This window comes from Marmota flaviventris, chromosome 1, assembly GCF_047511675.1.
Source record: "Marmota flaviventris isolate mMarFla1 chromosome 1, mMarFla1.hap1, whole genome shotgun sequence".
NCBI classification, from domain to species: domain Eukaryota; kingdom Metazoa; phylum Chordata; class Mammalia; order Rodentia; family Sciuridae; genus Marmota; species Marmota flaviventris.
Window position 1 is genome coordinate 44,838,065 of NC_092498.1, and position 21,899 is coordinate 44,859,963.

General features: G+C 30.6%; 1 protein-coding gene across 2 annotated transcripts in view; it reads right to left on the minus strand.

Annotated features, from left to right (window-relative positions):
• The window catches only part of Asz1 (ankyrin repeat, SAM and basic leucine zipper domain containing 1), a 42,290-nt gene that overhangs the window by 17,606 nt on the left and 2,785 nt on the right, over positions 1-21,899 (minus strand). For both annotated transcript variants that reach the window (XM_027926424.3, XM_071607665.1), the window contains 5 exons: positions 20,315-20,437; positions 18,093-18,204; positions 3,203-3,314; positions 2,486-2,620; positions 643-767 (listed from right to left, as the gene is read on the minus strand). In XM_027926424.3, coding sequence (XP_027782225.3) covers positions 643-767; positions 2,486-2,620; positions 3,203-3,314; positions 18,093-18,204; positions 20,315-20,437 — 607 coding nt within the window. The remainder of the gene's footprint in view (positions 1-642; positions 768-2,485; positions 2,621-3,202; positions 3,315-18,092; positions 18,205-20,314; positions 20,438-21,899) is intronic.

The window sequence follows — 21,899 nt, forward strand, 5'->3', positions numbered from 1 at the left end:
CTAGGAATTTTTGAACAGGCTAAGCAAGTGCTCTACCACTGAGCTACACCCTCAACCCAAAGCAGGGTTTCCTAAACAAAGATATGAGAGAAAATGCTGATGGTAAAATGTAGTTCATCTTTCCTAAGAATGAAAATATTCATTAACATATATTCCTTGTAAAATTTATGCATGTAAAAATCTCTTCAATTGTGATAAGTAAAAATTAAATATCAGCTTTAAATGGGGTAAAGAATAGTTTATGGTCATATACCAAAAAATAGTATTCAGGAAAAAATATTTTTAGTTTTAGTTTAAAAAATGAGTAATATGCTAAAAATACTCAGAAGCAAGGGATAATACAGTTTGAATACTAACACAGAAGATGAATCCCTTAAAATAAATTTTATTGGTATTTTACTAAAAGTTTACATTTAAAGCCAAAGTCGTTATATGATTAATATTAGTACACATAAATAAAACCGTCTAAAATTAGGAAGAACAATGCACTTAAAATCCAGACATTTCTAAGTGATATTTAAAAATGCCTGTCAAAGTTTAAAATATCATATATCTTAAATAAGTCACCACATTTACTATAAGTAGTAAAAGCATGCATTTTTAACTTCTGTATAGGAATTCCATTGAACTAAAATATGTTACCCAAATATGTGATCTTTTTCCTTATCAGAATCTGCTGTTAATAGTTTACAAATAGTCTCTTCTTTAGTTAGCTGTTGAAGCTTTCCTTCCAAAGGATTTAAAGTCAACGAAAGAAAGTTGAAGATCTGAAAAGATTCACAAATTAGTCAAATATAGTTAATATTTTTATATACTACAATTGCACTTAAAACGAATGACATATGATTAATTTTCAACTGGAAAATAAAATTTTAGCAAGGTGTAAGGGTCAGAACTTTCATGACCTGTTGCCCTGAGAATTAACTTTTATAAAATCAAGTAAATGCTTTCTTGACCTAAAATAACCAGAAAAGAGTTTTAACTAATTCAAAATAGTAAAATTAGAGAAAGAAAGTAGTATTTTTAGTAATACATAATACAAAACTAAAACACCACTTTAACAAATGACTAAGAATGATTAAGTAGTAAGGTAGTACTTGAAATACATTGCTAAGTGGGAAGGAAGCAATAAACTTGCTTAAATATATACAAATCCCAACTATATACCTCAAAGCAATGTGGTAAAATTTCTTAGTTTTACAATCTAACCTCTTAGTTTTACAATCTAACTTCAAGGCTATGTCATGTAATCAGTCAAAATATAATATCAAATCTCATGTTAATAAATGATTTATGATTCAATATAACCTGTGACGCTCTTAATTATTATATCAAATTCAGTATCATCTGCCCAAAATTTAATGTAGTAAACCGATTTTTAGTCTTCAAATTTTCAAAGGTTAGAAGAAATAATGCAAACAGCTTTTTGATTTATTTATTTTTTTTTTTTTTGTTTAGAATACTGGAGATTGAACCCAGATGTGCTTAACCACTGAGACACATCCTAGTCCTTTTTATATTTTATTTAGAGACAAGGTCTTGCTGAATTGCTAAGTGCCTTAATAATCTGCAGTGCTTGCCTTTGAACTCTCCATCCTCCTGCCTCAGCCTTCAAGTTGCTGAGATTATAGGCATGCACTACCTTGTGGGCTTTCTTTTTGAAATTTTGCAAGACTTTAGCAATTAGTCTCTACTCTAGAATAATTTTAGAAATGTACATTTTATTTGGAAAATAATATGCATGTTTATTAGACTGCTCAAAAATTAATGAAAGTTATTTTACATGCAATGTAAGTGGCATGGTCTGACAATTATGTGATAGAACCTGCAGAATTTCATATACTTTAAAATTCAGAATCTCAGTGTTATGAACTCTTGAACTTAATTTACAATGGTATTGTACTTGATCTATGCTTAGAAAGTACAGACCTCTGGCTAAAGCTTTAATATATAAACCAAAAGTTTGTATTCATAAACTAATTTAATATATGGCAAATATTTATCATTGAGTTTTAAAATCTGAATGACAGCAGATCATACACCCGAGTATGTTATCACTTTACCACATAGCTTGTCACACATATAGGAATAAGTGTTGCTTAAAGGATTTAATGTTTAAATTGTCTAACATCTACAAATTAAAATTATACAACAATGTTTTAAGTCCATCTTGATACTTTACTGTTGCAATATGTAAGTTAATTTTAAAAAAATCTAAACCAGTTTGTAATGTTAGTCTAATTTCATTACTAGCAACACAGTAAGAGCAATATCTTTTTATATAACTTATCACATTATAAATGTCTTAATTTAGTAAATGAATAGTAGAAAAATATTAATTGGTTGGATAAAAAATTATTTATACATTTAATAATATCTGAAAAACTATTGTTACACTTGTGAATTCCAACAAAATAACATAAAAGTTCTACATAAGATAATGTGACATACTACAGAAAAATTACTTTAACATATAGATGGCTACCTCAAGATGTTTATTTCTTTTTGCAATCTCACTTGGTGTCTTTCCATCTTTGGTTTGTAGCATTTTATTAGCTCCAAGTTCAAGCAACTTCAAAACTACATTTTTATGACCTTGATGTGCTGCCCATGTTAAAGCCTATAAGGGGAGGAAAAGCGGATTGCTTAAAGAGAAGGAGTGTACATGAGATAGACAGAAAATGTTTCCAAGAGTATTAATGGCACAATAAAAAAGAGAAAATGGTTAATTAACAGGATGATGCAATCTTTTCATTTAACAATATAATATAAACATATTTCCCACATTGTAATGTAAACATACTTCCTACGCTATAATTGCAAAGCAGATTGCAATATTCACTGATTTTATAAAACCAAATAATATTTTAAAGTTAGGCACTGTTATGGAACAAAATGATTTATTTGCCAATCACCAAAATGTTTTCTACAAAAAAAAGAATCCTTAGTATATTCAGAGTCCAGGTTTTGTTGTACATTATAACTTTTGTCATGAATAATGACTACAAGAGTCAAATAATTCCTTTTTTTCTATTCATTTGTTGCTGTTTTTCACCAGTGATAATATCCTAGCTCTTCTATAATTATTACTTCTTAAAAACCCTCTTTGTAATAAAACAACCAAATATCTATTTTGTAGATTATCAACAATAATAACAAAATAGCAAAAATTAAAAAGAAATATTGTAAAAGTGTTCCTTACAGCATAACCATTCTCATCCTGGGCATTAACTTCTGCTCCATGTGCAACAAGGAGAGCAACAACCTGAGGGTGACCATCCCGTGCAGCATACATTATAGGAGTCATAAGTCTTCTAAGGAGGAAGAAAAAAAGAAAATTTGTTTTAAGACTGCCATTAACAACTGCTCAATTTCATGAATTTAATTATACACAATACTATCAGTATTATTTTGAAAGCAAAAAAAGGCATAAAAGTATTTAATAAGTCAGGTGATTTAAAAATTTAATTTCTAGCAAAAAGTAAATATAAAAAAAGAGATGACACTTAAAGTACTGAATGCTAACACAGCACCCTCTAGTGAAGAAAAGTATTAAAATATCACTGAACCACACTTTCTAATGATTTATTAATTTATATATTCACCTAGGAAATTATTAGGTTACCTGCACTATGCTTATGCTGGGGATACAGTGATGAATTACACAAATAAGGCTCCTACTTCACTGGATTTGCTCATTCTAAATGCTTATTACATTTTATTTGGCAAATTGCCAAAAAATGTAAAATTTAAAACTTTCCCTTATTTTTTAATGTATCCTTATTATGATTCTATTTTAATTTAAGACTAAAATAATTTTATTCTGAGTTGAAGGCTTACTCCAATCAAGAAAGAGATCAGTCCAATAATTTAGCATGCCTAACATTTTTTAAAAGTACTTTCTGGGAGAGAACAATGGTTTCTCTTTAGTTTATTATTTCCCAAAATTAGAAATTCAGTCCCTCTACTACTCATGGAAGTTAGTCAGCTTAGTCCTATTCAAAAGGACACTAGAATATTCTATCAGTTCTACTTGGGTTGAATTTAACGCATGGCCTATTTTCAAAGGGGATCTGATATTCTGGGACCAATCTTCCTTAATCACCCCTCAATATCTGATTTACAAACAAATAACTTCAGAAAACAACAAATAAAATAAGTTCAAAATTCTGCATTTTTATCTAAGAAAGTTTATGTTGGATATTCCTATTACTTACAATACCTATAAACAGAAATTTTCTCTATAAGGATTATTAGTGTTAGGTATATTCTAAATTTGATTATTTCATACCAATGTTTATAGCAGAAAACAATTCACACATTTATCTGTTTCTTCTGTTTCCTAGTATAATTCGATTGTCTTATTTTAAACTATATGCTAACTTAAAACATTCCCTCCTTTACCTTGAATGTTCCCTACCTAGTTGTTTTATTAAGAAAGACCATTTTTATAAAGTGAAGATAGGATTTTCTGGATAATTAAGCAAACATAAAAAGTACATGCTTTTTATGAAATTATGAATCAACTAATTATTCTAATTCTTTACTACATCTAAATGAGACCTCCTGGTGTCTCTCCTCCATTCCACATCCCCCTCACAAAGCCCAAATCTGTAACCTCCTCAAATCTTTCCTATTTCACTAAGCCATCATTAAATTCATTACTCAGGCACAGGACTAATTAATGAGTCTTCTCTATCACTCCATATATAAGTCATCAGGAGGTCCTACAGGCTCTACCTTCAAAATATATTCTGCATCTGAGCACGTCTCATCACCTTGTTAGCCATGGCAGTAGTCCAAACCATATCATCTTTCTCTGACCTGTATTATCGTAAAAGCCTCATAATTGTTTTCCATGCTTTTAATCTTGTCCACTTAATTCTCTTTAAAAATGCCAAGTTGTTCCTTTTCAGGGGAACAATGTTACACTGGTTTCGGACTACTGAGAAAAGCTGAATTTATCAAATGGAACAGCAAAATCCTATCCAGTCTAGCTTATCCAAAATTAATTGACTTTTTAATACTGTCTAAGTGAAACCAGCAATAATGTTGCATGACAATTCTGAAAGGAAAAAGAGTAATTCTAGTATTTCCTTCTTGTTAAAGTTTAATGAAGTAACAATTTCATTAACTCCACAGGAAAATTTTTAAAAATTATATTAACTGATCTATTCAAGTAACATGGTAACTATTTGTGCTACTGACACTCTTTCAATGCTAATTTTCATTTTATTAAGATTCAATGTAGAAGCTGGGTTGTGGCTCAGTGGTAGAGCACTCGCCTAGCATGTGCGAGGCCCTGGGTTCAATCCTCAGCACCACATAAAGAAAGATATTGTGTCTGACTACAACTAAAAAATAAATATTAAAAAAAAGATTCAATGTAAAGAAGTCTTACTCTTTTCAAACTACTGCAATTTGGTTCTGCTTGCTCCTTCTAACAACTTTTTTTTAGCTTGTTGTATTTTCATTAATTTTGACTTTTATCGTTATCAGAAATTTTCCTTTGTTTTACTTCACTTAACACTAGTAATGTTTAATATCAAAGTGACTTTCACACTCTTTTTCTTCAACCATTCTAATGATGAGGATTTAGCTATTTTTTTTTGTTGTTGTTGTTGTTTTTAGGGCAATATCTCGGTCTTTTAGGTGATAAATCAACTACGTTCACATTTAGTATAATGACTGGTATACTTGACAAAATTCTTTTCTGTTTTTGCTGGTTTACTACTCATTACATTTTCCTCTTGAAAATCTGGTGACTCTATGCTTAACAAAAAAAATCTATTAAACATTATATTTTTCTTTGCTCTTAATATCCTGCAACACATAGTACAACTGCACTCAAAATGTTAGCTGTGCCTCTACTCAAGATGATGACTTTACATTAAGATGTATACGCAAAAATGTCTTTATTTTGCCCTTACTCTTGAATGGCAGAATGACATTTAATATGACTAAAGATATAATTACAGATCCCAAGTTTATTTCTCAGACTATTTGTCTCCTTCCATATATAGCTTCTATATTGTGAAATACAATAGAAATTTCTGTATAGAAATTGTCTTGTTAGGTAAACTGTCTCTTTAGTAAGCAACTTTAAGGAATTTTGCTTTATTCTTGGTATTTTGAAGTTCACTGTGACATGTGTTTATTGTAATTTTAAATTAAAATGTATATGCTATCTATTTGTGTATTAATTTGCCATGAGCACAATAGATCTTTTAACCCTAAGGATTTGTGTCTTCAGTTTGGGAATATTCTTGACCATTATTGCTTCAAATACAGCATACCTTCCATTTTCTTCTTCTGGAACTCCTATTAGATACATGTTAGAGTTTCTGCCAAGATTTTTCATTTCTTTTACCTTTTCCTTGTGTTACCCTCTGTGTTGTACTCTAGGCAATTTCTTCATATCTAGTTTCTAGTCCATTAATACACCCTTCAGTTGAGTCTCTTCTGCAATTTTTCATTTTATTTAGTTTTAATAGTCAACAATGGTTTTCATAATTCACTGTACCTGTTTCATAATCCCTATTTGTTATTTGTAAAGGCAAATCCCTCTTTTATTCCTCAGAGCAATAAAGTCCTTTTTAGATTCTATTTTCACTAATCTAAGTCAATCTTTTGTAGAATTTATTGTCCCTGTTTCATTTCATGATGCTTACCTTGCCTAGATTTTAGTGATTTATGGCTGTACACCCACCATTTAGATCCTCTAAATACAGAAGACTCAAGTCACTAACCTTCACTTTGCCTATTACTAATGCAGTTTTTAGATACTGCCAGAGTTCCCATCTGATTCTTTCATCAGTTATTTCTTTTCCATTCATGTCATTCATGTTCGTTGTTCACTTGTATCTACATATTTGGTTTTGCTCTTTAGAATGGGATCTATACTATCATTATGTTCCCAAACTGGTCATTATTTGTGATTTGAAAACCAAATGAAATTTGAAGTTTAGGATTAAAAAACTATCTCATTTTATACTTTTTTATTTCTAACAGTTTCTGAGTTGATTATCTTGGGTTTACCAAATATATAATCAATATAATCTTAATTATAATTTTGTACTCTCTTTCCTAATTAAAAAAAAAGATCTAATGGCTTAATCTGAGGGAATAGAGTTTAATGTCATAAGTTGGAGGTCAGCAAAATTTTCCTGTAAAAGGCAAGAGAGTATACCTTTTAGGGCTGGTGGAACACACTGGGATATGCATGCCACAACCACTCAACTTTGCTGTTTTAGCATGACATGTCTATTGGCATAGACAAGACATAAATGAATCAGCACAGCTGTATTCCAATAAAGCTTTAGAAGTCTGCCAACTTCTGGTTTAAAGTACAAACTATGGTTTATACTAGGTTCAAATCTAATTTTCAGCCTTTCTTGGGTGAATAATATTAAGCATGTTTCTTAAGTTTTTATTGCCTCAGTTTCTACACATATGCATAAAAAATACTTTCTACCCTTGTGGCAATGATTTTTTATACTACCATAATCTGTGATAATGAATAATAATGTTCAGTAAGAAAACTACCAGGCACAAAAAAACCACTTTGTCATTATTAGTTATTTTTATTAACTACATTTCATTTTCTTTCTTTCTTTTTTTTTTTTTTTTTTTTTTTGCATAACTAGAATGCTTAATCTTTCCTAAAACAATGGTAAAGCAAAAACAAAGGCTGCTTATAAAAATCTTTTCTTGTTCCTGACATCAATGCAAGTGCTGGTAGTGTTTTTCCATTAAGCATATGACTAGTTTTGGCTTCAGATATATGTTTATAAAATTAAAAAACTATTCATCTAATCAAATTTTATGAAGGTTATAAAAATAGAAATCTGAAATAGATTTTTAACTTTCATAAAATGCCATTTGGCATCTATTATAATGGTAACCTTCCTTATCTTAACAAAAAATACCTTGACCTAAAATATTTTCCCTAATATTGAACCATTTTTCCATAGTTGACATGAATTTTATTTGATCATGGTATATTATTAATTTAATTTACTGATAACATTAAATTTACTGATACTTCATTAAGGATTTAGGATTTTGTATCTATGTTTATAACTGAGATTGATGTATTTGTTTTTTGGGGGACAGATAATTTTTAAAATTGAGTCTCAGAACAGTGTTGTTGCTTTATTAAAAAAGGAACTGAAAGGCTTCTAGTTTTTTATGTTCTAGGACTATTTAGACAGAATTAGTGTAATCTGTTCCTTGGAAGTTTAAAAGAAGTAACTTGTTAAATTTTCATCTGATACTTTTTTTGGAAATTAGGTCTCTAAATTTTTTTTTCTCAAAAGATGAATAAAAATCACAACATAAAAATTCTTTTAAAGTATACATACAAAACAAATTAGAAACAGCATCTTCCTCACATATAACAATAAAAAATTCTGTAAGATGAAATATACAGAAAGATCTTGTAAATAAGTAAAATACATTTGGACCACCAAATAAACTCCCAACAGATATGCGCAATTAATACACAAATATAAATATGTAACAAGAATGTCTAACACTAATCAAAGATTACTGAAAAGCATGTAAGCAAAAAATGAGGCATCATTATTTGCAAATCAGATTGTAAAACAGAGCATAAGAAAATATCTAGTGCTGTCACTATGTATGGCCTCTCAACTACTCTTGCAGATAGTTACTCAACTTTTTCTGAAGATAATTTAGTGGGCTGGGGTTGTAGCTCAGTGGTAGAGCGCTCATGTAGCATGCATGAGGCACTGGGTTCGATCCTCAGCACCACATTAAAACAAAATAATGTGTCCACCTAAAACTAAAGATACTAAATTTTTTAAAATTTAATAAAACTAAAGAAATGTTTTTTAAAAAGATAATTTAGTAACACCTCTCACAATGTTTAATATGCATAAACCTTTGTCTCAGTAATTTCACTTTATGTGTTCTGTAAAAAAAACAAAAAATCCATGCAAGGTGCCAAAAACATTCTCCATAGTACTTTCGTGTAACACTAAAAAACTGAAAACCATCCAAATGTGTATTTGAAGTTGTTGTAAGCAGCAAGTAAAACCATGTGAACCTGAGCAATAGTGGTTTCATTGGCTCTACTGTATTTCAAGACAGAGTTTTTTATTTTTAATTATCAGCATAAGAGTCATTAAAATTTTGAAAAATAAAATTTTTCAAAATTGTAATAGAAATTTTTATTGTGAGAATTTTAAATAAAAAAATGAAAATTAAAAAACTCTATTTTGAAGTACAGTGGAGCCAATGAAACCAGTGTTGCTCATATTCATGCAAATTAGTTGCTGTTTACAATTCTGAATATACAATCCATGGCTTTGGCAAGTGCAATAATCTTCTGGTTTCAATTCACCGCTGTCAGAATAACCTTTAAAAAACATTAATAAGTTCATTCTTCTTAAATTGTTCAACAGCTTTCAGGATCAAATTCCTATTTTTTGTAGCTTGGATTATGGGAGGTAATTATCTAGCCAATGCCAAATTCTGACCCATTTTTGGTTGTACTATTTAAAACTACCTGAAAGAAACATGATTTTTCCTCTTTCTCTACTTCCCCCTTCCTCTCTCCTGAATAATCATTCATACCATCTTTTAATTGACTTAACTCCTATTCATTCTCCAAAACTAAAGTCTGGGAAATTAGCTTTTAGGAAACTTTCACTTGTTATCTAGTTTCGTTAAGCTTTCCTACTTTCTGTGCATTGAGACATCCTCTATTACATGGATGTCTTACTATGTGGAAAATGCCTATTCTATAGTAATCTTTTCTACTGTATTGTCAAGTTCTTGAAGCAGGGACTGGCTCTTCCATTTTCTGTCCCTACGGCTTAACACATATTAAGTGTTTAACAAAAACCAGCTGAATTTGCTAGTGATATTAAGTAACTTTTTCTTCCTCTACCATGTTTCCTTAAAAATTTTACTTAACAGTTTTTAAAAAGTGTTGTTTTAAAAGAAAATTTAGGTACATTATGTAAAACCAGAATTAAATTTTTTCCTGGACGATACAGTCTTTAATAAAAAGTCTTTTTGGTTATTCCAATAAAACCTCCACTAGAGGGCATTCAAAGAAAAGTAAAAACAAAACTCTCAACCTGGCAAGGGGAAAAACATTACTTGACAATGGTGTAATTTCTCTGATCTAAGGGTAAAATAGTTAATTTGTATTTATGTACATTTCAGTATTGTGTACTCTTTTTTAATCTGCTTAAAACAATCATATCTGGGAGATTAATGATATAATTATGATAAACTATTATTGATAATGATAAAATGCTCGGAATTAGAAATCCACTTCCAGCCATCAGTCATTTTATTAAACTAACACTGAAAAAAGCTATAAAATCTGGCAAAATACAAAATATGTCTGAAGGTTGCTATGGTTTGGATATAGTTTGGAAGTCCACTAAAGGTTTATGTGTGGAAAGTGTGGTCTCCAAAGTGGAGGTAGGAGATGGTGTGAAAACATTAAGAAGTGAGGCACAGTGAGGGGTCCTTGGGTCAACTGGTGAATTCCCTTGAAAGGTATTCTGTGTGTCCCTGGTTAGCTCTCATAAAAAGATTATAATAAAAGCCCAAGCCTCACCTCACCCAGTCTCTGGTTCTGTGTGAGATATGACTCCTGCTTTCACACGTTCCCACCATTGTTTCTGCCATGAACTCCGTAAGTCCTTACCAGAAGTAAAATGATACAGGTGCCATATCCTTGAACCTCCAAAGATGTGAGCTAAATAAGCCTCTTTACTTTGTAAGCAGTCTATCTTAGGAATTTAATTATAAATACCAAAACTGACTTATACAAAGGTATAAGAGAAAAAACAAGGATGCCAGAACTTGAGAAGTTTGCAGAGCTTCACAAGATTGCCAAGGTCATAAAAAGAATAAGTAACAGGATCTCGAGCATGAATTTCTGATACCAAGATACTGCACAAACAAATAATTTTTGATTTTTTTAAAATAGGGTAACTTCCAGGCATGGTGGCACATGTCTGTAATCTTAGCAGTTCAGGAGACTGAGGCAGGAGGATCACGAGTTCAGAGCCAGCCTCATCAATGGCAAGGTACTAAGCAACTTAGTGAGACCCTGTCTCTAAATAAAATAAAAAAGAGGGCTGGGGACGTGGCTCAGTACCCTGCCCACCCAAATATAGGGTAGCTAATTACAGTTTTTTCTTAATAATGAAAAATTATGACTCTTACTCTCATACTATAATTTTACAATTAGGAAAACAATATAAAAATGACAAATGAAGGACAAATAACTTTATTAAAGCTTATTAAGTTTATTTTTTGTATTCTCATCAAAAACTTCTGATTATTATTACACTGTTGAGGATCAACATACTAAATCTAGATAATTTATAAATAATAAATTATGAACTCATATGCTAGTTCCCTGCCTTCAACAGATAATTCTTTAGGGAATTCATTTTAGTAGAATAATTTACTTTTTTACCTTTGTCCTGTTCATTTTCTGCTTTTAAAAACACCAGCTGATTTCTAAGTATATGAACAGCCACGTTAATGCTATGGAACACCAAGGTTGTTACTACATACATGTAAAATTGCTAACAAAGATAAAATCAGTTCTAACACATAAGGAAAATACAGGTAAATAAAAAGATTAGGGGATTGATAGGCAATTTATAAAAACTATATATAAAAAGTTAGTAATATAAGGAAAGATGTTGTAGTGAACTGAAAATTAGAAAATAAAAACTACAAAAATGCTCAGGATGGGGATGTAGCTCATTAGTCCCTCTCCAAAAACAACAACAACAACAACAAAAAAAACCTTATACCATCACAGGCTCATTTTTATCCATCAGACTGATAAAACCACAAAGTTTAACATATATAATAGCAGAATGCATTACAATTCTTATTACACATATAGAGCACAATTTTTTATATCTTTGAATATAAAGTATGTTAATACTAACTTATTATTAATGGATAATAATGGATGCTCTCTCACATAGTTCACAGTGTAAAGTGGAAAAACTTTTTAGACAACTATTTGGATGTCGTTTGCAAAATTTTGAATGTACAAAATTTTTCAGCATTTTAATTTCTACAAGTCTTTTGCAGAATTAATATGTATCAAGAATATCATCATCATCTTTGTTAAGGCAAATATTTTAAGGCTTACTCTGTGACTGGGTACTGTTTTAAATACCAAACACTTTTATGAAGTGAGTGACATTTTTATGTCTGTATTATAAAAAATAAACTGAACAAATAAATAACTCAAATTGCAGTGCTAGTAAATAATAAAGCAGGGATTCAAACCTTGGCAATCCGACTCATGAGACATTACTCAAACTACCATACAACACAAGAATGTAAATACTACTAAGTACTAACAAAGATCCCAAACACATTTCTGAGTGAAAAGAACTGTGTGTGTATGTAATTTAAAATAATAATAAAAGAGAATGAAAACACTGGCCAAACTGATTAAAGCAGATATCTCTAAGATAAAAGTTCAAGAAATTTGTTTAGTCAAGGAAAGCTCGCACTTTACCACATGGACTACATATTATTTTAATATTGTATGACAAAATGTATCGACTATTTATACATTTAAGTAGGACAAGAATAAAATCACAAAATAAATGACATTTTCCAGTAATATTTTCTAAACAAGTTATTTTAAAAAACTATTTCCAAAAGAATGTTTCTGCCTGTATTTTGAAAAGAAAGACGTATCACATATTTACCTACAATTAGAAAACAAGTTAGTATTAACATACTTTATATTCAAAGATATAAAAAATTGTGCTCTATATCTGTAATAAGAATTGTAATGCATTCTGTTATTATATATTTAAAAAATAAAAAGAACAAAAAATAAAAAAAGAAAGAAAACAAGTTAGTATTGAAAGCCAAACTGTAAATCTACCAAGCTGCTCCAGTGACATTTACAATCAAATTTATATTCTAAGAAAGAAAGCAACATTTTTCCCAGGAAATCTTCTGTTGATTAAAACAGGTAATAATATTCAATAAGTTAACAACCACACAGTTATTACGTCAAAACCTTGGGCATTAGTTAATATGTGCTATCTTATCAATGGTAATAAAACATCTATTGAAATTAAAATGTCATATCATTTTACAAAACTCTTATCTCATGACTAAACAATATGAATATAACAAACTCTTATGCTAGAAAAATTGCTTTCTAAATGAAAAGAAATCTCTCTTTTTTAATACAAGGTTTCAGTGAGGAAGAAGAACAAACTCTCAAAAACTCTAAAAATGTTAATTACATGCAATTTTTAAAATATTATTATTACTCTAACAAGAAGAAAGCCAACTTCATTCTTCAGGCTCAATTGAAGTGTTTCAAATTATGTTGTGTATTCAATAATCTAATATAGACCTTCTCAAAATTTTAACTTATAATACCATTTTTTATTGCATTGTCAATATAAAAAGAAAATAAGAAATGGTAAGTCCATACAACATCATAAATGTCAAGTTCCAATTAACTTGATCAAGGACACTTTGTTTTCAGGCCTGAATATGATTAAGCTAAATTAAGTAAAAACATTACTCTGTTCAATACTTCCTTATTCAGTTTGTGGACTTTTTAAATGAAAATATTCAACTGCCTACTACAATTTACAGAAAGACAATAAAAACAAACAAAATACTCAGATATAGGCAGCTTAACACAAATATGTGTTTTGTAACAATTAAAAAGTCATGCTGTTTAATTGGTTTGTGTTGAGAACTCCTAAATATAGGTAGAAAAGATGGGAAACATAAGTACATTCTATTGGAAGATGCTGTTTGGATTAAATTATTGTAAATATCCTTATCAAACTTCTGCTACATCAAAGGCACTTACATATTTGAGCACAAATTTTCTGTTCTGTACAAATAACATACCTTGTACCCCTGAGTTATAAGAATTATTTAGACAATATTTAAAAGCAATTAACATGGGGCTTGGTATACAGAAAATATTCAACAAAAGTTTGATTTAAAAACAAAAAACCTAATGCCCTCAAAGAAAAATTCTAAAGCTAAAATAAATAAACCAGTAAATTACCATATCGGCTTGACACAGTATACTATGCTAAGTATCCTCTGTAAAAAGATCTAAGAGAAACACAAGATGTGATTTGTGTCCCAGCAAGTTTAACTTAAAAATGGATTTCAAGTTGCCAGTTCTTTAACATTAGTCCCACAGGAGGGAAAATAAAAATAATAAAAGAAAATAAGATTAAAAGAACAAGCTAGATACCTATGTACAAATTATGGAAAGCCCATTGTGAGGTATTAAATTAATGTTATTTCCAAAGAGATTTTAAACAAAAATTTTAAAAAGAAGTTTCCATAGAAAACAAATAATAACAGAGTTGACACACACACAAAAAAATACAAACAAACAATTCAAAAATGTCCAAAATACTGATTTTTACTTCTAGTAATAGCAAGTTAGATCAAAATTTGGACCAAAATTTTAAAGCATCTAAAAGAGGTGGATGAAAACAAATTTCAATTTCTTGAAAACTGTAGAACTAAGATACCAAGGAACCAAAATCTAGATAGCAAAAAGCCAGAGAGGTGAAGGTTACATTCACAGTTGTTTTTTCCCTGAGGACATCTGCCAGTTCGGATGGAAAGCTCATTTTGGTGGCCTTTATATCAGGAGAAACAAAACTGAAAGCCCTGGGCCTATAGGAGGTAGAAAGCTTGATAAACCATAAAGACAAATTAAGCTGAGACTCAAGGGTCTGTTTCTCCAGGGTTAAGGATAAATCAGTTCTTCGTGTTGTATACTCCAAAATGGTCCAGAACTTCAATCCCAAATTTAAGATTATACAAGTCCTGGATTGATAATACCCCAAACATGTTTTAAAAATATACAAAATTCTCTCTCATAGAACCTCCTAAGCCATATAATTAGTCCTATAAGCATATTTTAAACCTAATGACTAGCACCTAGTCATGAATGAGGAGCATGATAAACATTACTAACAGAAACAAACAGATTTCAGAAATGGAAATGCTCAATCTAAATGATATGTTTATCACATTAAAGAATTTTGGGGGGGAAGCAGTATGTAGTGGGGACTGAATCCAAGAGCACTCAACCACTGAGCCACATCCCCAGCCCTATTTTGCATTTTATTTAGAAACTGGGTCTCACTGAGTCACTCAGCACCTCACTTTTGCTGAGAACTCGAGATCCTCCTATCTCAACCTCTTGAGCCATTGGGATTATAGGCATGGCCACCAAGCTTGGCTACAGAAATTATAATCTAAAGCTTGAAAATAGTATCAGGGAAAAAATGAGCTATAAAGTGACACCACAATTTTAAAAAGAAGCAAACCAGTTCTAGAAAGTAAAAAGTAACTCAAATTATTGATTCAACTGGTGAGTTTAACAACAGATTAGAAGGTGTGAGTTATAGAACTGTATGCAGTATTCAAAAGGGATCTAGCTGAACAATAAAAATATAAATATTTCATGTATATAAATTATATACAATTTAAAAATTGTAAACTATTACAAAATTTTTTCAGTACCACTCAGAAAAATTTCTAATTAAGTATAAAAAATTCAACAGCTTCCTCTTAATTTTTATTTTTCTATTTACCAGCTTTTAGTACAAACTGAATCAAGTGATTTGATTCAAATAACTCATTTTCACTACAAAATCTACAAATTCCTAGAATTATCTTTTTGTTCCTAACACACATAAATCTTTCTCTTTTGTTTCTTTCAATTTATCTACAAACTAAGACCCTGTCTTTTGAACTATTTCCAAGAATGAAGAATTTCATGCTACTTTTACATATCAGAATTGGGACTTCTGTCCCTAGTTTAGAGGTTGACTGCTAACACTGCTCTTACTTTCACTTTATGAAGAAAGACTATGGGTCTCATTTTAGTTTTTAAAAAAAGTTAGTGTTCAATGTCTTTTGCAACTAGTAAGTATATGACCATGTAGCTTTCATGAAAATTATAAACTTTATGGCCAATTCTTTACTTGTGCTGTTTTTCTTGAAAGGTAATTTTTCTCAGCAAAAGAGTTGCTCAACAAAAGGGAATATGTCAACAGAATGAAAGTAAATTAATCTAAAGATGTTTTTCTCCCTCACATCTAAATAATGGTTCCCTAAAAAACTTCTGGCACATATTACATGAAACTAAATAAAAATAATATGATTTGTCTATATAATCCCACAAATTTCACTGTACTCTAGGATTTTTTCCCTTTTATATGGATGTATGTTATGCCTACCCCAGAATATTCATTAATACTATCTTTATAAAATCTGCAGCTTAAAAAGCACTATTTACCATGACTTATTTTCTTTTCTGGACAAGAAAGAAAACACAATTCAGTAACTGTATTGGTTCAAGCTTTGAACATTAAAGAAGACAAAGTAGCTGAAAGTTGACTTTTCAAGTTATTTCTCATATCTATTAAATACATAGCTTTCTTTCTTTAACCATGCTATAAAATTATCTATTTTAGTTGAGTACATACCAATCTAAATCTTGTGCTCTTTCAAGTTCATTAGCTTTTCTAGGGTTTTCAGCATTAACATTGCCTTACAGCATGATAGCTTTAAGGTTTTTAGTATGAGATACTAATCTTGTGTCATTTTAATTCAAATGTAATCTGTTTTACCAGATATATTCTATGTATCTTAAAGATGCCATCTAGTTCTTGAGAGGCCAAATAGTCTAAAACCTATGACATTGGCTTACTTAACTTCATATTAAGTATTTAGAAGATGGTATAAGTGAGAGGGCAAAGACCTGACTATCTATAATACTTTGGGGAAAATAGTAAAAGAAATTTTAAAATCTGAGATACATCAAGCAAAAACCAATTTTCCATTGAACCCAGAAAAGCAAGTCTTATGCCACTTCAAAAGGTATAAATCAAAACCACAACAGATTTGGAAGTGTACTTTAGCTAGTGAAGTACATGTCCCAATTTCAAGGTGCAAGTTACACCTAATTAGGGATATCTTTTTAAATTTTTTTAAAAAATATCTTTCAGTTATACATAGACACAATACCTTTATTTGTTTTACATGGACACAATACCTTTGTTTGTTTGTTTATGTGGTGCTGAGAATTGAATCCAGTGTCTTATAAGAACTAGGCATGAGCTCTACTCCCAAGTCATAACCCCAGCCCTAATTAGGGATATATTAAATGACAGAATAAAAATTTCTGTGAATTGATGTGTTAAAAATATGTAGATAGAATCTTTTTCAGTTCTTTGTAATCTTTATTTGTTTAAACATTGATTATCTACTGTATAAGTCTTGGCCTTTTTCATACTAAATCAGGGTTTCTCAATTTTGTCATTTTGGGATTGGTTATTCTTTGGAGGGCTGTCCCATACACTGCAGGATATTTAGCAGCCTATCTGACATCACCCACTGAACACAGTGGGTAATGTCTGTCAGGTATGAAAAGCAAAAATTGCCAAATGGACATTGCCAAATGGCCCCTGGGCAGCCAAAGACCACCCTTGAAATCACTCCAATTAGATCAAAATCGTTTTCATCTGGTAATTATCTAAAGATGTACAGTATTCATTTTTATTATTACAGATGTTTCAACAGATCCAAGATTATTTTCTATGTATCTAGACACTATTACATGTAAATTATTACCTAATTAATTGGTGAAGTCTTAGGCATATATAAACACTTTCAATATATTGTCAGTATTTGTGTAAAACTTGTTAAACAGAGAAAGTACTTAACAGGCTTTACTTCTATAACTTGATCATCATATTCTTTTGAGTGTATTAATAGAAAACTATTGTTTGATGTCAACTGGTCCTTCTCAGTCCAGATGTCTATAATATTCCTCTAAAAGTTAAAAGTTCAATTTTTATGATATCCCCTTCTCTTGGTACTCTTATATAATTGGAACTAGAAACTTATGACCTAATTTCATCCATCAACTATTTGGCCAAGTAAACAAACACTGTTTATGATTTTTAAAAATTCATACTATGAAGTGTTTAACAGGATGATAATGAAAAGTATCTTCAACATTTTTGAACCAACAGTAAGGCTCTTACCTACAAGCTACATTTGGATCAGCATTTCTTGAAAGTAGCAGCTCTACACACTTCAAGATCTGTTCTTCAGAGCCACGAGCAGAACATGCAGTTATCAAAATAGTCTGCTTATCTACAATGAATAACAAAACAAGGAAATAACCTTATACTTTAGGAAGTATATCCTCATACTTTAGGAAGTATATCTAATTGACTTCCTTACCTTTAAAATATTCTATATGTTTATTGCACTCTAGAATTCTACAAACTCTTCCCAAATCTTATGCATAAGATTAATTCACCAAAACAAGAGATCAGGGATAAATCCCATTCATCCCCATTTAGTATATGCACAATGCATTTCTTAACTTCCTTCCTCTATTCCATTTCCTCAAGAGAATAGCAAGTGATGAGGCACATGACTGTGCCACACTGCCTGAATATGAACAGTTTTTGGTTGATTAAAATTTGCCTTCCTCAACTTATGACTGGAAAACGAGCTGTACGCTCTGGTTTCACTTCTTCTCACCCATTTGACAGTTCTTGAAATCTAGCTTATAACCTTCCTATTGAAACTGATACAATTGCCACATTTAATCTTTGTCTTCTTGATCTGTCTGAACTCACCTTGTTCCCTAAAACTGTTCTTCCCTTGGCTCCTATGGCATCAATGGGAAAGAGGATAGATTTAAAAAGAAAAAAAAAAAAAAACACTTCTCAATTAAGAACTCAGTAATTCAAAAAAGGTCACCATAGATATGGTTTATATTAGACATAGCATATGACACAGCATACAACATAGCATATGACAAGTTGTATAACAAAAGGATAATCAAAGGTAGTATCATCTTTCCTAGCTCTGCCACTGATAAACTGTGGGTCAAGTCATGTCTTAATATCTCATTAGATATAATTTATAAGTAAATTGAAATTAATACCTACAATCTTTATGTGTACATTCTGAGAAAAATAGAAAGTATCTTATAACTGTATGTATTCCTCTGATTACAAGGAAGAGAAGCAGAAAAAGAAGTTTTTGAGCAGAAAATTTTCTATGCTTTTAAAAATCTCAAGCTTAAGTATAGCTTTGAGTGGTATTTTTAACAACAAAATAAAAAACCTGATTAATCATGAAAATAAGAAAGATTTTTGTAAAATAAAGAAGAAACGACAGCTATAGTTTTACAAGTATCTAATGTACATACAAAAAAAAACTAATGTGAAAATCAATTCTAAAATAATTATGAAGTAAAATCAACGGCCTATTATAAACAAGTTAAGCCAGGTACAGTGGCAAATGTGTGTAATCCCAATGACCTGGAGGCTGAGGCAAGAGAATCTCAAGTTTGAGGCCAGCCTTGGCAAGGTGGTGAGACTTTGTCTCAAAATAAAAAACATAAAGGACTGGGATGTAACTCAGTGGTAGAGCACCCTGACTTTAATCACCAGGACTGCAAAACAAAACAACAACAAAAAAGTGATTTATTAAATAAATATAACAAACTATATTTGCATATATACTTTTTAAAATTTATTTTTAATTTTTATCTATTTATTTATTTAGGGAGGGGGCTGCTAAGGATTGAAGTCAGGGTCATTCAACCATGGAGCTACATCCCCAGCCCTATTCTGTATTTTATTTAGAGACAGGATTTTACTGAGTTGCTTAGCACCACACTGTTGCTGAGGCTGGCTCTGAACTCTCAATCCTCTTGTCTCAGCCTCCCAAGCCTCTAGGATTACAGTCATGCACCAAAGTGCCCAGTTGCATGTATACTTTTGTTCTTTAAGAGTATTCAAAGAACTACCAAGTGGGAATTATTTACTAAGAAAAACAGAAATAAATATATTTAATAAACTACTTTTGAAACAACTTCAAGTGATATAATTCAAAGTTTATAATTTCATAAACTAATTTTCAGGTACTTTTCCAAAAAAATAGCAGTCTTTTGATTTTTTTCAATGTATTTTTTATTTAAAAATAGCCAAACCTTCTACTTCAGAAATTAGATGTACATACCTATATGTAATTTAAAAAATACATATCTGGAATCTATCTTCTTGGAAAGACTTTTTCAAAATGGATAGGTTTCTAATTTGACTTTGCATATTATTTAACCAATTCAACTAACAGAAAGATTTTTTCCCAAACTGCTTTAATTTATTCCCCCTTGCCTAATTGCTGCTTGGGATTCAAAGATTCATGGTAGACATAATCAGTTAAGTTATCTCAAACATCTTACCCTTATCAAAGCTTGCATTAGCACCTCTGTCCAAAAGGACCCGAACCATCTCTACATTGGCAACACTAGCAGCATACATCAAAGGAGTCCATCCATATCGAAAGCTGGAATCTACACTAATGCCTGTCAACACAAAAACAAGGTTTTGAAAGTCTCACCATAAAAAAACAAAACAATAGCAAGAAGACCCTCACTGTAATGTGTGTAACATATATATGCATGGAGAAATACACCATATAGTTTATTCTAGAAGAGGATTTCTTGGTAATAATGGTCCTAGAAAAATAGTAATATTGTGACTAATAAATTTGTTAACTTTAGTTTCACTATAGACGCTATATTCTAAGAGACCTGACCTGACCAATGTTTTATAAAATATAAATATAAAATAGTTTATAGTATAATAGGTTTTTCTATGCCACTTTTTTCTCTCTAGGGGAGTTGGGGAAGGTTTCAGGGAGGGAATATGTCTTTTAGATTAGAATATTATACTCGGGCAATATCCAAGATTGTGAATACCACAAATTTCCCTAAGACATCCTAACTTCCCCTTCAACACAAAACTTGCCCATAGGTAATCAGATAAAAAAAATGAAGTTAAAAAGATAGGTTACATTATGAAATCTCTTTTAGAAAATACATTATGAAATCTCTTTTAGAAAATACAAACTATACTTTGTGAACAAGGGATTAACATCATTATATCGGTATTATAAAGACAACACAGATATATCACTGTTGAGAATGGCAGGATGCAGGGAGACCAACTTACAAACATCAAACTAAGCACAGGAGAGAGAGAGAGAGAGCAGGATGGGGTGGGGGGTTGTATAACTAAAGGATATTCAAAAGTAGTATCATCAGAATTTAACATTACTTTGAGAAGGTGAAAAAAAAGAACAAATTGAAAATTACTATCAGGTTCTACCTTAGAAAAATGAATAATAATCAATGAGCTAGAATTCTCTTCACAGATATCAGGCCTTAGGAGTAGGATAAAGTTTCAGAGTGGAATTAGGGATAGATACTAACCAGGACAAGAATCTGATGACCTTCAAATCTTTAAATACTTAATGATAAAAATCCTTGAAATTATATGATTTTCCTAATAATACTGATTGGTTTGGTTACATACACACTCAAAAAAAAAAAGAAAGAAGTGTTATAGGACTGGGGAAGAGCATAGAAGATGTAATATAAGGATAAAGTAATGAACACAATTCATTACATTTAGGTAAAACCTTTTTTATAAGGTCGTAGAGATTGATTGGCAATCTCTCTCTTCAACCTAAGTAGTATTTGCTAGTCTCAAGAAGGAAAACAACATTTTTATTTCAAAAAAGGAATACCTGTAGGTGGAAATACCACTGAATATGGACTTGGCTTTAACATTGTATAATTTACAGATTTTATAGTCTGTGGCTATAGATTATTCCACTTGCAAAGATGAAGGGACTATCACCAAGAAAATACAAACTTGGGGCAGGGATCACTTTTTTCTATTGAAACATTAACTCACTGAAACCATGTATCTCCAATTCCCAACTGTCTCACTTTAATTGGTATAATGTAAATGAAAAACACT